Source organism: Microtus oregoni, unplaced genomic scaffold (assembly GCF_018167655.1).
Source record: "Microtus oregoni isolate MIOR12 unplaced genomic scaffold, Mior012 000044F_ref0000062, whole genome shotgun sequence".
NCBI lineage: Eukaryota > Metazoa > Chordata > Mammalia > Rodentia > Cricetidae > Microtus > Microtus oregoni.
The window spans coordinates 15,159,199-15,177,647 of NW_024543218.1; the positions used below are offsets into that span (position 1 = coordinate 15,159,199).

The 18,449-nt window shown below is 38.0% G+C and overlaps 1 protein-coding gene across 2 annotated transcripts in view; it reads left to right on the forward strand.

Annotated features, from left to right (window-relative positions):
* LOC121434777 (hepatocyte growth factor) overlaps positions 1-18,449 on the forward strand; it is a 65,086-nt gene that overhangs the window by 22,186 nt on the left and 24,451 nt on the right. For both annotated transcript variants that reach the window (XM_041633749.1, XM_041633748.1), the window contains exons 6-8: positions 1,022-1,142; positions 2,515-2,633; positions 15,678-15,852. In XM_041633749.1, the coding sequence (XP_041489683.1) occupies positions 1,022-1,142; positions 2,515-2,633; positions 15,678-15,852 (415 nt within the window). The remainder of the gene's footprint in view (positions 1-1,021; positions 1,143-2,514; positions 2,634-15,677; positions 15,853-18,449) is intronic.

The window sequence follows — 18,449 nt, forward strand, 5'->3', positions numbered from 1 at the left end:
AGTAAACATTTCAGAAGAAGAGACCATTTTAATGTCACATACCGAAACACTCCCAATATTTATTAGGCAAGAATCCAGCAGATAAATTAATTTTAACATTAATATCTTTCCTCACTCTAGCTAAAGTTAGATGATCAGTGCTCATGAGATACAAATGATGTGTTTGGGGAAGCCAGACGGCTTCGTAGGAGAGCCATGCCATGATTTATTCCACAGGATGCTTGCTGTGCTACAAATCAACCTTCTGTTTGAGAAATCTCATTTGCAGCTAGTTGATGGGACTCAGTTTTCAGTGTGACTTGAGACCAGCCAGAGGTGCACAATTAATTAACCCACAGAGCCATCAGTATGATCCTGCATAATTAGATCAGCTTATACATTTTTAAAGAGTGGGCGCACGGAGTTCAGTAGCAGGTCATCTTCCGTAAGGTAAGAATGTTAGCTTGCCCACATGCTCGGCATGAATTGCTACTAACAAAATGGAGCTGTAATTACCTATAAATTTGCGTGCAAAAGCTTGTGTTCTTAAGTTGTAGCTGACCAATTGTTTGGTTGCTCTCTTAAGTATGTCAGTTCTTAATGGATATATTATACGTGCTTAGTTTAAGTCCCAAGATCGTATGCGTGTGTGTAGAGATGGCAGGCGGAGTGAGAACCACTAGTGTGTTCGTGATACATGCTCTAAGATCTTACACTGTAGTTCAAGGGGAGCAGTCTGCAAGGGTCCATCTTATATTTCAAATTTTTATGTATTTTTGAATAATTACCGAAAATTAGGCAGCATTATGTCCTTATGTTAAATCTGGATGGAATTAAGTTAAATATAATATAAAATACACGTTACATTCCATAGGTATTATTTTATGTTGCTATTTATGGGCATAAGATCCCAATTTAAAATTAGGACAGAGTGTATGGCTATTGAATTTTTAATAACTGATTGATTTACTGTTCTAAACAGAACAATGGTATTGGTCTTACTACCAGAAACAATTAACATAGCATATTTTAATTTTATTAGTTGAATGCATGACCTGCAATGGTGAAAGCTACCGGGGTCCTATGGATCACACCGAGTCGGGCAAGACCTGTCAGCGCTGGGATCATCAGACACCTCACCGGCACAAATTCTTGCCCGAAAGGTAACATCTCATCAGATCTTGCTCCCATAGCTTTCTGTTTACATACTGTTGTTTATTCTGTAACAAACCGCCATGAAAATCCTGTCTTTATTATAGCACACAGTCAGGTAATGTGGTATTAGCTTTTCTACTCTGGCTTCTGCCACATTTGGTGGGGTCTGCAGGATGTAGTCCTGGCGTGATAAGATAGGTTCATGGTTAGACATTTGAGAACAGTAGCTACACATTCAGTTGAGTTGCTAAACTAAGGAAGGTTGTTGACCAAAACTGCCAGAAAGGTGCAGAATGGAAGCAGTAGCAGAGCCTTCTCTTGTTTCCCATAGCAATAAACAAACAGATAAAAACAAAACAAAACACAAACAGTACAATGTGGCTAATGAGATAATGATTACTTTGATAGACCCATCCTTTTGGCAGACAGTATATTGCTAAGTACAACCAAATTTCCTCTAGCATCTTTAGATAATTAGGCCACATGTCTAGTACCTTAGCACAGTTCATGTCCATCGTGGAAAGGAAAGACAACACAAAACAATCCTCTGGCTGTTTGAGCCTCATGCACTTTAAAATGGCCAAAATGTCATGTGAAAATTTTGAGTTGAGAAAGAAAAGCAAAATGGAATTAATTTTATAATAAATGATTAAAAGGCAAATAGTTATTCTATCTCCACCTTTCTTTAGAAATTGGTGTAAATTGCCTTTTTAACTTTTCTCTATGTTTTTGTTTATTTTTTCTCTTTACTCTTGTAAATGGAATGAAAACTCTATTTTTTTAAATGTGTGTCATTTCTTTTAAGTGAGACCAGAAAGGATATGGTAGCAATTAAATTCAAACCACCAGTGCAGGGTGCTGCTAATTTAAAGGGAGGTGGGATGTGGGGAAAGTGGTGTGATGGAGTTTGTCTCTTGCTCTGGTGGAGGGGAGGGCATGACCTAGCAAGGCTCCATTTCCAAAATTGAGCTGTCATTAGCAGCAGAGCTATTGAAACCGGACTTCGGTTTGAAGTTTAAGCCTGCCCTAGAAGAGAACCTGCTCCCTTAATGAACATTCTACACAAGGTCATGTTTGTGAAATTTGTCTTTAATTGGACTCTGTGGAAAAAGAGATGCAGTTGGCGATCCTAACTGGGGGACAGGTCCAAAATGGACCTACTTTAGTAACAAAGAGGGTGATGCTGGATCCTTAGTGGAATGATGTGTAAATGAAATCGGGCAGTTAGCAACTGGCAGACCCTATAAAGCAAAAGGTGGGAAACGCATCTTTTCCATGCTCTGGCTACCAGGCTAAGTGGAAAGCTATTCTGGGAATTGAGGGCTGTGGATGGTGTTTGCAGGCAGATTTACGTGACACTTTTCCTGGTGTGGTTTGCAGATATCCCGACAAGGGCTTTGATGATAATTATTGCCGCAATCCTGATGGCAAGCCGAGGCCATGGTGCTATACTCTTGACCCTGACACCCCTTGGGAATATTGTGCAATTAAAATGTGCGGTAAGTTAGGCTCAAATTTATTGCTTCCTTTCCCTTTAACAGATTGGACCTAAGCAGCAATTATTCGGAAGATAGGTCAGCAACTATTATACCTCGTATCTTGTTATGCGTGAGTTTTAATATTCTAAGACTGTTGTGCTGTTCTTCCCAATCTTTTCAATTTTCATATAAAATTGTTTTGAAAGTGATGCATGCATAAGGGTGCACATATAAACACGTTCATACATGTGATAGTAAATACTTGCAGTTTAATGCTACCGAGAAAATTTTTTTGTAAAGTCTAAAGAGAGAGAAAATGAACAGGGAATATACACATCACTCCGAAATTTGTATGGTTACAATCCCTTTCGAGTTTACACCTTTTCCTGTACGCTTTCTCTGCCTTGTCTCTCAGAGGAGTAGCTTGAGCTATTATCTGACAGCAAACCTCTCTTGGATAAAGGTAGACCCACAGCGGGGAAAGGAAGCCTCATTGAAGCTTCTCATGGTGTCTGTAACCTCGAGAGAGTGATTTCTTCCCTCTGGCTAGCCTCACACATGGCCTACATTTTCTTTCAATTTGCTATGTCCCTAAGTTCTGTTTCTAGATGCTCACACTGAACTAAATGCTCAGGGAAGAAGCTAAATCTCATGTCCTCTAACTTGTGATATCCCGTTAAATTTGTGCGCGTGGCGTCTCTTTTATATCTAATTTGGGCTTTTCCTCTTCTTTGAAGTTATGCTATGTAATAATAATTAGATAAAGACATGCTTTTCCTTGTATAAAGTTCTTATTTTTGCAGCTGGAATCTAACATGCTTTAAGAGCATCACAACTGCATATATTTATGAAGATACAATAATGTTGTATATTGGCTTGAGAGTTATGTATTGATATGGAGATACATAAGGAGATGAGCTATATAAAGTGGTATAGCCACACCCAGAATAACACGAAATTATGAGGCCGTGGGTAGATATTTGGATGTTTCCCTGAACCAGGTTGATGAGGAATATCTTCTGAATATATCCTAAAACATTATTCAGGGTGTTGAACTGTCGGTCTCTTTCTTAGAGTCACCAGTAAGAGAAAGGGTTTGGGCAAGTCGGGGAGAAGGGACAGAGCATATGTGAATCTATCACAGCTTCTGGAAGCCTCTCAGCTGAGACACAGTGTTCCGGGGAGATTGAATCATCCACTTTGTCCTTTAAAATCTACGGTGATTCCTATGACAGTGCTGCTCTGTTGAGACTGGATTAGTTCCACCCACTGACTTATTTAATCATTTCCCCATCTTTTTAGATCAGGGAGATACAATACACCGATTGTTTCTCTTTTATTGTTGCTCTCCTAGGCAATATTAAAGCCTCCTCCTGAAATAGGGTTAGTAGACACACACATGAATGCTTGGCGAACTAACCCGTGAGTGTACACTCACACCATATGCACACACATTCACATGTATTCTCACATACACGATCACCTTTTGACTGTCATCTGTATACAGGGAAACCGAAATGTTATTCTCTGTGGTTCTAAACAAAGTCACGAGAATGTTTTAAAAAGATGTTGGGAAAAGAAATAAAGAATGATACTTTTGTTATTATTCTTTCCTGGTTTTTGGGACAAGGGCACACATATCTAAGACCTCCTGAATTTGACCATAATGCATTCATTGCCTTGAGGTTTTAAAAACACTAGAAACACTAAAATAAGAGATATTTTGAAAATTTATTAGACATATTTATGGCATTTATCAACATGGATTATTAATAATTCCATATCTCTAGCTATCTCATAGACATATATGTACACCTAAATGCTTATGTTTGTGTATGTCCTACAATCACAGGAAATTTAGCAATTCAATTTTAATCTATGAATTTATTTCAGAGCAATATAGCGAGGTGAGAAATAAAAGATGCTCCCACAAAAGTATCTGAAATACAGGCTACCAAAAAATAGAGTATAAATCAGAGGAGCAGGCAGAGAGAAGACAAAGTGGGGAGGGGAGGTGTGGATGACATTCAAGAGGTTGAATGTAAAGTACATCTGTCACACTGGGAGGACCTGGAGGTGGGATGAAGGAAGAGCTAGTTTCCCAGGGTGTTGTATACATGATTATGTGAGAGGTGTTAATCTAAGGATGGGAAGTGCCAAATTTGGATGGGATTTACATAAATCCATTCTTCCGTGTGTTGTTGGGGAGTGTCCTTAGTGAGTGTGACAGAAAAGCCTTGGCTGTGAGGTCGTGTCAGCCGGGTGACAGTTTCTGTGGGGTATGGGTTTGCTGAGCAACTGCTACGTGCCACACACTTGACCAGTTGAGAAGGATGGGAATGCAGCTGAGTTGGACAAAGTGATTGCACTGAAATTTCAGAGCTTTTGAATGAACTGCCAAAGCATAGCTAAACTCTCTCGATAGAGAAATTCATGACTTGCAGAGCCACAGTTTGAATGCTATTCTTTTTCTGATAAATGAACTCCAAGGTAGTTCCTAGCACTCTTTCCTAAGCCTTTGTTCTATGGTCAGTGTGTCTCTGGAAGTGCAGGACGGATGTTGCTCACTGTCTGCAAAAGTGTACCAGAGTGCTCTACCGAAGAATTCTGTCCTTCCTCACAAAGGAATATCTCCAGAAACATCAGAAGTCCACAAACATTTTAACGGTATAACGTTCGACAGTCCCAAGCCCGTGTGGTGCCTGCATGGAATATTGGCTTTCTCATTTATGCTTTTTTTTTTTTTTGGGACAAGCTCATATTTTGCATGTTTGTTTTGCATATTAGTCAGAAAGAGTGTTGGCTGAGATTGATGGTATCGGCCACATTAGTTGCTCATGAACCACCCTTGTGACTGATGTCCCCTAGAAAGCTTCACCAATTGTTTAAGTCAATTTACAAACTTGTCGGTCCGTGTTTGGGGAGGCTTCTGTCCCGCCTGACCCCACAATAAACACACAGAAACTGTTATTTTCAATAATGCTTGGCCAATAGCTTAAGCGTATTTCTGGATAACTCTTATATCTTTTCTTGTTTTTTTTTTTGTTTGTTTTGTTTTTCATTTTTTTTTTTAGACAGGGCTTCTCTGTAGATTTGGGGTAACTCTTATATCTTAAATTAATTCATTTCTATTTATCTGTGTATCACACTGGCCACAAGGCTGTGACTTAACGGCAAGGTTCTGGTGGGCTCCTGGGCAGCTACATGTCTTCTTGTGGGCTCCTGGACAGCTACATGTCTTCTTGTGGGCTCCTGGACAGCTACATGTCTTCTTGTGGGCTCCTGGACAGCTACATGTCTTCTTGTGGGCTCCTGGACAGCTACATGTCTTCTTGTGGGCTCCTGGACAGCTACATGGCTTCTCTTGGACTCCTGGACAGCTACATGGCTTCTCCAGACTCAGCCTTCTTTTTACCACCATACAGTTTAGTTTTCCCATTTAGCTTTACTCTGTTAAACCACTCCCCGAAAGCAGCTTCTTTATTAACTCATGGCAATAAAACATATTCACAGCCTGCAGAGAAGAATCCCACATCAGGACTGAAAGCATTCTCTGCTCTGTCATTGGGGTCTTCAACATATCTCTGTGGGTTATGCGAGCAATGCTGACCATATTAGAAATTAAAAGCATGTCAGCTCATTAGTAATGGTGAAAACATTGGCTAATAACACATGTAGTTTTAATAAGAAAATATGTAATTTTCAGAATTAAAGAAATCTGTGGCATTTTAGTCTTTTGCTCTTTCCTTCCTTCCTTTATGTCTTTTCTCTTTTTCTTTCTTTCTTTTTTTTTTTTTTGCAAATTTCTTAATACCATCTTAAAAGAAGGCAACTAGGCATGTTGCATTTGCTGTGCCTTCAGCATTTTGGACACAAATGACCTTATAGTGTTACTATGGAGATAGTCTTGATTCTGCAGACCCCTGGGCTTCTCAGGAATGTCAAGTGTGCATGAAAACACTTTTTTGTTGTTGTTGAGTTAGATCCCTGACCGTTGCTTTGGTCTGTTGGAGTGCATGGACTGGAGCAAATACACCTGTTGCCTGCTCCAGTTGATCTCAATCTCTCAGCACCAGTAACTTAGCGACCTGAGGACTTCTGTCAGATCTTTCTCTTTGAATTTCTTTATTAACCCCTTAGAAGGGTCTGTTCTGGAATTGAAATTCTCATTGGCATGATTGCTGCAATTTTTTTAACATGTTCAGAATATAAAATTCTAAGATAATCCCATCACTGTGACTATCCTCCATATTTCCTAGTTGGTACTTTACCTAGGCTATTTGTGGAGTCTTCTGTGAATTTCCTCATTGGCCATTTTGTTTCATCACTATCCCCATTGTCCCCCCAAATATTATTTTTCATCATCAGTAATTGGATGAACAGTTTTATGAGAGCAGTTATCACTTCTTCACGGTTTTTCTCTTCCATTCTCTTTTTCACATTATAGAACTAATATGTTTGCAAAATTCTTGTGACATTCTCATCCTTAAGCTGTACCATAACACACACATACACATACAGACACACACAGAGACACACACAGACACACGGACACACAGACACACACACAGAATCAAAATACTTCAAAGACTTTCTTTGATTCCCGCATGAAGATAAAACGAAGCACCTTTTGCTCCTCTCCTACATTTTTGATGCTCTAAGTGACCCCATAGTCTGCCAGATTTCTCTCCAGGAGTCTTGCTTGCTGTCTCAGGTACAATGTTTTTTTTTTTTTATTTTTTCACCTTTTCCTTTTCTTTCTGATGTCTCATGTACTCTGAATTCCCTTGGCAGTTCCTTTCCACTAATGTTACTTCTGCCTTTCACAACCACCTTCTTTCTTTTCTTGTCTAGATTACAGTCATAACTTCTATAAATTTTAACTTAGGTACCATCCCCAATAGAAACACTTTCCTCCTCCCTCCTCTCCTCCTCCAACTTCTTCTCCTCTTCCTTCTTTCCTCTTCCTCCTCTCTCCTTCTCCCTCCTCCTCTTTCTTCTTACCCATCCTCCTTCTTTATCTTTTTCCTTTTGAGACAGATGACATGGTGTAGCTCTGGCTGTCCTAGAACTTACTGTATAGTTCCAGTTGGCTTAAACATAGAACATCCTTGTGCCTTTGCTTTCTATCTGCTGAGATCACAGTTGTGTACTACTATCATTTTTAAATTTATCCTTGATTAGGTCAAATATCATTTATTTTTTTATGAATCAGGGGTTTACTATGTGGTCCTGGTTTGCTTGATATTCTCTATGTAGACCCAAGTGACCAGTTCACTGAGATCTGCCTGCCTCTGCCTCCTGAGTACTAGGGTTAAAGATATGTACCACAGTGCCCTTTTCATATCCTTTATTATATATTCATACCACCAAAACATTCCCTTTCATATCCTTAATTAGTCTGAATATTTCAAATTCTTTTTTTTATTTTTAGTCTCTATGCAAAGATGTAGATTCCAGTTAAGCTGAGTATTTGGCTATTGCAGGAGTTTAATAAAAAGTTGTTAATGAATGAAGGTTGATTCTTAGAGGCTTTGAGTTTTTCACTTTTCTTTTATGTTTTTCTGATTTTTTTTTCTGTGATTCTTGATTTCCACAAAAACAAGACCTAATGTGTTTTTACACAGTTTTGTACCATGTCCTTGGCTCACACATAGGCTTCAGGGTTTACTGGGCTATTGCGATTTTTTTACTGCCTATTGGCATAATAAATTTTCTTTTGGTCTTGTCTTATCTCATTTCTGTTAAACTCTTTCTTCTCTCCCTTCTTATTTTTTTAAAATTTGTAGATAAATTGTATTTGATTGGGGACATTTTAGAAGTATGTGCTGCCCAGATATTCCATAGCTCAGGAATCTGTTTGTGGCATGAAAATGGACTAAATGTTACAATCCCAAAATTTAAATACTGTTGCCTTAAATCCCCACATGATTAGATTTTGGCATAAGTATTTTAGAGGGGATTTAACATTAAGTAGAGTTCTAAGAAAGAGCCAAAAGTTAGTGGAGATAATGGTTTATAACAATAGGAAGATAATACTCTCCCTATGTTCCTCCATCATTCGAGAACAAGGCAAGAAGCAAGCCATCTACCCACCCTCATTAGGAACCTGTGGAACAGAACCTTTTTCTTGAACTTCCCAGTCTCCAGAACTGTGAGAAAATAAGTTACCATTGCTTACACTACTGAGCCCTCGGCATTTTGTTGTTCCAAAGTAGCCATTGATAACAAATACAGAAAGGCTTCCTTGTAGTAAAACTCAGTATGAGCCTCTTTAAAAGAGGGTATCATTATCTATAAAAGTTCAGGGTACTCAGATGCTGGGAACATATTTATGACAAACTGTCTTCCTTCTTAAAAAGAATACTGACTGTTTCACTGAGTTTTATTGGGACGTTCAAGGCCAGAGCAGAGATTAATAGAAATAAAACTGTATTTATTATATTCTCAGTCAGGAAGAAAAAAATCATACTATCAATGCCCTTCTCAAGGGAAAAGTCTTTCACTTGGATGGCTTTTCCAAGTCATCTCCTAAGAAATAATACTATAGACTTGAAGATGTTTCATGAATGCCTTGTCTCCTGTGTATTTTGTACCAGAAGAGTCTTGGAGAAAGTCCAGAGAAATGTTTCAGTATGAATACTAGCTTCACATGGGGAGCAAACGTGCAAGCAATTTGAGGTTTGTACTTTGGAGGTCTTTACTACTTTCCCATGTCAACTTTAAAGCAAGAAGCTCTTTAAATTTACAGTGGGCTTGATCCTGCCCTTTGTGGTCCACGGAGTACAAGTACTGTTGACAGGAGAGTGGCTTTATATAGTGTACTTAAGCCTCCGAGGACCATTGTGAGGTGAATTCTGTGTTTCATTGCCCCTCAGTAGCTATGGTTAGGAAGCTATGAGGGGGTATGAACTCCGGCAGATAATCAGGTGTTGTCCACTGGCGTGTTAAGCGATTTAGTATTAACTATTGAAAAAATAATAGGAGTCTGGGGCCAGGGAGCAACATCGGGGGCAGTGGGTAAGAGTAATTACAAGTGTGAGGACCTGAGCCTGCATCCTTAGCATCCATGTGAGAGTAGGGTACCGCTCTCTTTCTCTGGAATCCCTGCTGTTCTCTTCTGATCTCTGCACACATGTATACACACACACACACACACACACACACACACACACACACGCTCGAGAGTGCAGGTATCAGGGTTCTTAGCTCTCTTGGGAAATCTGACCTATTTTTGAAAAGGATTGTGACTTAGTGAAGGATTGTGTATGTAAGGGTTTGGCTGTCTGTATAGATAGAGCTTAGAAAGCCCTGGGTGTGGCTCTTTGAGACCCTTACACTCTAGTTCCTATTCACAAACATTTATTTAAAAAATACAGTTTCTCTGCAAAGACCTGGAAAGATTTTCACAGAGGACATTAATGAAATTTATTTGTTTACTTACTTACTTATATAGTTCAGATAGTGCAAGCTATCTTTGATCTTATGAACCAACTTCTCTAGCCCGCCAAATACAGGATTACAGGTGTAGTCTACCATGGCCAGATTCATTTGTTTTTAGTGATCTGTTTCTACTTATGCCTATCTGGAAAAGATGTTTACCCTAAGAATTAGATAAATCAATCCTCTTTATCTAATCATATCTATTTAAACTTTCAAACTGCCTTCAAATGTTCTGGCAACCAGATCACCCTGAATTCAAACCAGCAAAGTTAGTCGAATGTTCCAAGAAGCTCCCACTATATTTGATGGTTTTGTAACAAGGCAGCTGAAGTTTCAATAGTGAATGTTGTGTTCTTTAAAGTATTTCCAAACAGAGATGATGTGGGAGCCCCCTTTTGTGTCAATCACCAAGGACAAGCATTCCTCTTAGGCTAGGCAACAGAGGAACAGTTAAATATCTTTGAATCTGTGTCCAAATTCTGGCCACCACTGACACCCCTGGCAAAATATTTTATTTTGAGGAATTCTCCAAAGATTTCCTGGTATGCTCAGTGTGAACTTGCACAAATATTTGTGTGTGTGGTGATGATGTATTTTAAAAGTATGTTGTTTTACATCAAGTTGATCAGCTCCAGCAGATACTGGGTTGTGATGCTGTTCTTCCCTTTACTCTTGGTGCGGTCACTAGAGACACTTTGAACCTTCTTCAATCCGAGTCTCTTGTTGAAGGATTAAGTACAAAGGAATGCCTTTCCCAGTATTTGACAGCCCTTTCCAAATCAGTTATCTTGAAGCATTTGTTTCTCTTTTGCTTTAGGTTTTAGTGTTGATACAGTAGGGCAGCAGAAGGAACCTATTTTATTGTAGTTCAGAAATAAGTTATTTTATTTATATCATGGTTTAATGGTCTATGGGTAAATCATATATCATGTGTAATATCACTTTTCAGCTAATATTTATTGAACAGCTTCAAAAGAGTCTCTTAATAAGTCTTATTGATGAAAATTACTTAGTGCTTGTACTAATACATCTTCATTCATCCAAATTATTTACTGTATGCACTGTAGAATTATGTCGTTCTTGATGGGATCATTTCTAGCAGCGGAATGTGAGATGTACTAATCCTGAATTCAGTATTGTTTATTTGTGGCTAAAACTATGATATATTTCCAATAAATTAAAATAAGGAAAAAAAAACTAAGGTATTTAAGATCCTATAATGTTATAGATGCTCATTAAACTAATAGGTAAAAATGATGATCATTGCTTACTTATTTTTCACCTTTGGGAAGCTTAATGAAACATAATATTTATTGACACAATGTTGATTTTTCAAATATTTCAATTAATTCAAACATTAATTTTTACATCTGGACATTTTATAATTTCAATTATTAAAATCTTTGTTTTCTGAACTAAATTAGAATATTTTATGCAATACAAACCCTCTGTTTGCGTATTTGTGGCATATGTATGTATGAGTATATGCACAAGTGCACGTATGTATGCAAATACATCTGCATCTGTGTGTGTGTTGTGGCGACCACAGTTTTAAAGCATGGTTCTCTCTCAGCTATTCTCCATTGTTAGTTGTTGAGACTAGGTCTCTGACTGGTAACCCAGGGACTTGGCTAGACTGTCTACCCAGGGATCTTCCTCAAACTGTGCTGGGTTACAGTACCCATGGGCAGACTCGGCTTTTATGTGGATGCTGCAGATTTGAATTCAAGAGCTCAAGTTTGTAAGCAAGGTATTTTAGTGGCTGAATCCTCATAACTTTGCCTTTATAGTAATATACTAATGTGTTTTGTTGTTATTTTTAGTGAATATTGCCTTTTGAACATCATTTTCCATCAAAATCTGTAAAAATATCCTCCTGAAGTGATAGGCATGGTGGTTTATGTCTGCAATCCCATTTAGGAGGCTGAAAAGAAAGTCATTCCTGTGTTAAAAAAAAAAAACAAAATATCACACACAATAGTTATGATGAGAGTAATAATCATCATCATCCTAATAATGGCATAAACCAATGCAGTAGTTAGGAATGTGAATGGAAGCTGAGATGAACAGTCAGCTTAACAGTTCAAGGGATGAGCATCTTATAATTACATTTAAAAGTGGAATGTTATTCCATCAACTCCTGTTGGAAATCTCTTCAGCTGTGATAAAGTCAACTCTAGCAACACAGGCTTCTCAACTTGACTCTGACATTACAGTGGGTAAACATTAGTGAAATATGTTCCTAATGTCATTAGACAATTGATTTTCCTTGTTTTAATTAGTTTTTTCTTGCAATACGTTTTAGACCTATTCTTCCTCGCTGCAAACTCCTCTGTGACTTCTTGCTTTTCTATTCATCCAACTTCAGGTTCTTTTTCTCTTTGATTTTATTAGAGTCACTATTTTTGTAGTGTAGGTTTTCCTGAAATTTAAAAAATGTGCTCACTCATTGAGATTATTTATTTTCTGTTGGTATTTTAAATTTATTTTCTCCTCAAGTTTTTCTGATAATTATGTTATTGCTCACAACCACCCATTGCTTCTGCCAGAGACTGATTTTCTAATAAGTTACAGTCTTCTTTACTTATCTTAATAATCTTCTCACTAAGCCCATTTCAACTCATCTTTGAACTGAAATCTCTATGTAGTATTTCAGATTACAGCTCTCACAGGTCTTAAATTTAATATTTAAGGTCATATTGAAAATGAATAGGGAGCTGAGGCAGAATGTCCTGCTTCTAGATATCCCTCTGACATCTTTTTCCTGTCTAAAAGAAGCTTCACACAGTAGAGAAAACAGTCTTCAGAACCTAGTAATATATTAAGGTATCACATTATCAGGTAATGGCCAAATTCCCAGTTATGTCTGTCTACGTTATCCTTTCATTTTTCCTTCTTTGGTTAGTGTCTGTCGAAACAGCAAATTCATTTCTTTGAAATCAAGTTTGAGCTGTTTTCTCAGGGAAAGTATCAGTCCTCGTGTACTCAGTGTAACACTGACTGATGTCCAGGGAGACTGAGCTGTGGTGCACAGGAGCAACATAGCAAGGACAGTGCTGGTCACCAGTAGACAGGAAACCCACAAGTACGGAGGGCAGTAAAGAGCTAAAGTGATTAAGACAGGCAACCTAACCCCGAAAAGACCAAAAGAAGTGTGCTTTCTTACTAGCATCCCCAACTGTGAACTCCATTCCATCTTTAGGATTCACGCTCTGATTGCTGTCACCAGGTTGGTGTAAGAACTTGTTCCTAAGAGCTGAGTATCTTTGTCTCTTTTATGTTTCTATGACAGAGGGGATCACTCAGCTTAGGGTTCAAGGCTGAGTCACAGCACATGGTAAAGCATTGACATTGCATTGAACATCTTGGAAGGCAGAAGAACAAGTAGACATAGAAGGAGAAGAACAAACACAAAGAGGTGTTGCTTTATTGAGACACCTTCTGTAGAATGAACCCAGTCTTTTAAGGAAGTGTGGATGTCTCTTGATGACTTGATTGCTCTAAAAGTCCCCAATTCCCAAAACTAATACAATCAATGGCAACCAGATTTCAACAATCCAGAGGAAATGGCCATAGCCAAACCATAACAATGGAGGAAAATATTGATTCTTCAAGATATGTTTTTGTCCTTGTTCCTATCATAGAATAGTAAGATGTGCAATGTATTAGTACAAGGTCTGCTTATCTTAGAGTTGTTTTCCTTCCAAGACATCCCACATTAAGTCTCCTCCAATTACTTGATTCTACATTATCTAACTTGATAGAACTCACTTTGATGAAATATAGTTACCAGGGACTATGAAATCCATTCTTATTTTGCAAAACGTTTTAGTTAATATCAAAATCAAGTCTTGAGTTCTCAGTACAAACTTCTATCCAAGTCATTTAATAGAACGATAGTTTTTTTATTATTTATGAAGTTGTCATCTATCCTTTATCTATTCATCCATCTACGTATCATCTCCCTATCTATCACTAGTAACACTGTTATTTTATATAATGCTATCAAATAGACATATAGAGATCAATCACCAAACATTTTTATCTTCATTTCTTTTTTAAATTAGGGTATTTCTGAACTGCAGTTCTATTTCCTAAAGGAGATACAAGAAATATTGATTGCTGTAAAGGAATTAGAGCAAAGTTATTATTTTGATAAGTTTGAAGAGAAATTAGGGGAAACCCATTGTTTCAGCTTCTTTTCCTGTTGCTGTGAGAGCAGACCCCGACAAAAGCAGCCTAACGGAGAAAGTTTATTCTGACTCACGGTTTAAAGTCACAGTCCACGTGGGGGGATGTTAAGGTGACAAAGCTCGATGTGCTGGCTCATGTCACGTCTGCGTCAGAAAGCAGGAAGCAGGATGAGGGTTCCTTGGTCCCTTCTCTGCCGTCCAGTAGCCCACTCAGAACTGTGCCACTCATGTGGGGGGTGGTTTCCCACTTCGATTAAAATAATCATGGCCACAGGTAGCTCTGAAGCCCACCACCCACACATTCTAGATTTTTGTCCAGGAGAAGTGATCTTTTGTGTAACTGTTTTTTATCACTGTTTGTATTTACAAAGCTTTATAGAACAATGATAAACTTACATGGACATATCTCAGAGAACTTAATGAAGTGAAGCATCTGTCTACATGTAAAAGAGAAATAAACTTAGAAAAGAAATTGTTTTTATCATCTTATACTGTTGCATATAGACAGCATATATAGACCATTCTGTATTTGTAGAGGGGACCCATTTAGTTCTAGAATGTAAAGCTACAGAGAAATTTACTTCAATCTGAACAGTCTGATATGGTTCCAAACTTGGCTCTTATCCAGAGATTGCCGCATGATCATCTGTCATAAAGATACCTGGGGTGTTTACTTCTGATTGTAACAAACCAATCAAAGCTTTACGCATTTTCCTTGGTGCTTTGTTTTGAGGAAGGGTGTGAGCATGGTCCAGGCTGGTCTCAAACCTCCGTCTTCCCCTCAGTCTTCTGAGTGCCCAGATCCTTGTGTACACCCTCACACTCAACTCCTAAAATGCCCCCAGTTATACTTGGTGGATAGTACATTCAACACGGAAAGAATGACTCTTATTTGTGGTAAAATAAATTTCATGATTCTTTTTACACAGTAAGAGCATCATGGACACACACACACACACACACACACACACACAATGATGTGTGATAGTTGGAAAACTGAGTTTTGTAAATCCCCAAAATTCAGTTGAAAAGAATACTGTATTAACTTCCGTGTTTACCATATAAAAGAAAGTTGATGATGAAATTGTTGAGTTTTTGTGTATTGAAGAAACTTGACTGTCGGAATGACGCTAGTCATTTCAGAAGGAACTGATTTCAGCATGTATATTACAGAGATATATGGAAGTCGATATCTTTATGGTACTCTTCATGAAAAAAATTAAGTTAGGGTTGAAATGTAAGAAAAATTGGAAAAGAAATAGTAATATGTTAAGTTGATTTCTGACTCCATTTAATTTTCAACTAAACTTTAGAATGATAAAAAAAAAATCCCTAGTACCACAATGCAGTGGGCAGTGACAAGGGTGATGGGCATGATGAAAGAAAGGTTTTCTTTAAACTCATATTTTTTTTTTTTTTGCACCAACAGCTCACAGTTCTGTGAATGATACTGCTGTCCCTATGGAAACAACTGAATGTATCCAAGGCCAAGGAGAAGGTTACAGGGGAACCACCAATACCATTTGGAATGGAATTCCCTGCCAGCGCTGGGATTCTCAGTACCCTCACCAGCATGATGTAACCCCCGAGAACTTCAAGTGCAAGTGAGTCAATTTTGGAAATGCTGCAAACTTCAGTGGTTCCCAGGGAAATGGGGCAGATGGGGTCTGCTCATGTTTGGATTAGCAGCCCTCATAATTTGATGGCCTAGGTCTACTTAAGAGAAAAATGGGGGCTATTCTTTTCAGGCTTCAATTAAACAGGGGGCGGGGGAGAATCTCATGTGGCCCCTTCCTAGACAGAGAAACTAACAGTCCATGACTGCTGAGGGGGTAATTAACCTTATACATGGATGAGCCCCCTGACCCCTGACTGAGTACCCAATACAAAATGGTTAGCCCTGAAACCAGGTGCACACAAACAATCAAAATGGATTAAGCAGTTCATATTTATATTTGCCCATATTTAACAATAATAGTAAAAGAAAAAGAGGCCATTGATTTGAGTGTTGGGAGGTGACATGGTAGGGATTGGAGAGAGAGCACAGAAGAGTATCTGGAAAGATGGGTAGATGAGAAGTGATATAATTATATTTTAATTTAAAATGTCAGAATAAGTAAATATATAATATAAATTAAGAATAATACTAGCTATTAAGCATATGAAAACACCAGGTTACCTCTTTATTTAAGAAAAGGATGGTTATGGAAATTTGGTTTCTAAACTGCTTACTTGAAACTGAACCATCAAGAGTTAAATTCTATATCTTACAGGAACTTAAATTTTCCTTTCTTAATTAACTTATTTGACTAAAGTAACCTGGCATAAATGCCTCTCCAGAGTCTGGGCCATAATAATGTTACTAAATGTGACACAATATTTGAACGCTCACATATTGGTTTCCTATTTACCCTTTCCAGTCTAGCAGAAACAGGAATATTGCTTAGATGTCTCTGCTTCTGTTAAACAGTATTTGCTCCCATACATATAATACTGTAACTGAGCTACGCTATTTATGATGAGTACACATGAATTATATAGTAATCAATTCACTACAGGAATTGTAAATAACTCCTCGATTAAACACATCAAAACATAGAGGCAATTTGGGCAGCTCTCTATATTTGCTTGGATCTATTCTAGGCTAAGCTGGCAATTTTGGGGGCTGGTTCTAAAACTAGGCCCCTGAAGGCTTTTGCAATTTTAGATTCACTTAATTATCTTGCTTTGAATCAAAAGTGCAAAATAATTTAACTGAGTAGTTATGTATTTAGTATTGTGAACTTATGTGAATTAAATGTAAAATGTTTCATATATAAATACTTTATATATATAAAGTTTAAAATGTAATGATATTTATGATATTTTAAAGGAAAAAATTATTCATGTTTTCCAGTGATGAATTTGATTATTGTAGGAGTTTGGAAATGGGTTGATCCCTTCCCATGGTGTGACTAGACACTGGTCATCTTCTCTGACACGTTATTGAGTTTTGTCAACAAGAAAATGGCCCACAGAATCTACTATCCAGGGCTCATAGGGGATCGCAGAGACTAATCCAACAATCAGGGACCCTGTATGGGTCTGACTAGGATTGTTGGAGGAGGGGGGCCTCTTGTTCTTCCCAGCCACCCAACTAGCTTATACCAAAAATAATCACACAGAAACTGTATTATTTAAATTACTGCTTGGTCTATTAGCTCTAGCTTCTTACTGGCTAACTCATATTAATTTAACCCATTTCTATTAATCTGTATATCACCACATGGCAGTGCCTTACTGGCAAAGCTTCGGCATGTCTGAATCAGGCAGTGGCCCCATGGTGTCTCTCTGACTCTGCCCTTCTTCCTCCCAGTAACTTGTTCAGTTTACCCGCCTACCTACGTTCTGCCCTATAAACAGGCCAAGGCAGTTTCTTTATTCATTAACCAAGAAAAGCAACACACAGACAGAAGGACCTCCCACATCATAGGACCTCTGCGAATATGTTACAATTGTGTCCGTTGGTATTGTGGAACTCCTAACAGTGGGAGTTTGGGCTCTCTCTGACTCTTTTGCCAATTTTTGTTGCTCTTTTCTTCCTACTCAGTTGCCTCATCCAACTTTAAAATGAGGTGATGTGCCTACTCTTATTGCAACTTGTTATATCATGCTTTGTTGATATCCCTGGGAAACCTGCCCTTTCTGAAAGAAAAGAAGGAGGAATAGGTCTGGGGAAGAATAGAGACAGGAGGAGGGACTGGCAGGAAAGAAGGAGGATTAAATGCAGTTTATGTAATATATGAATGAAAAGAAATAAAAAGAAAATAGTATAGTGGGAAAAGGTAATGAAGAAATGATGTAATTATATTTTTATTAAATTTAAAATATATAGTAAGAAATGAGTTTCTGTCAAGATTGAGTTTGACAAGATAGATTTATGTAGACAGAAGTTTCTGTTTTACCCAGTCCCTCAGCCATTCACTCCCAAATAAACAAATAGAAGCTTATATTAATTATAAATGGTTTGGTCTATTACTCAGGCTTATTACTAACCACAACTCTTGCAACTTAAATTAACCCACAATTCTTGTCTATTTTGAGTCATGTGGCTTGGTAGTTTTTCTCAGTAAGGCATTCTCATCTTGCTTCCTATGCATCTGGCTGTCAACTGCATCTCTGCCTTTCCTCTTTCCAGAATTCCCGTAGTCTGATCACCCTA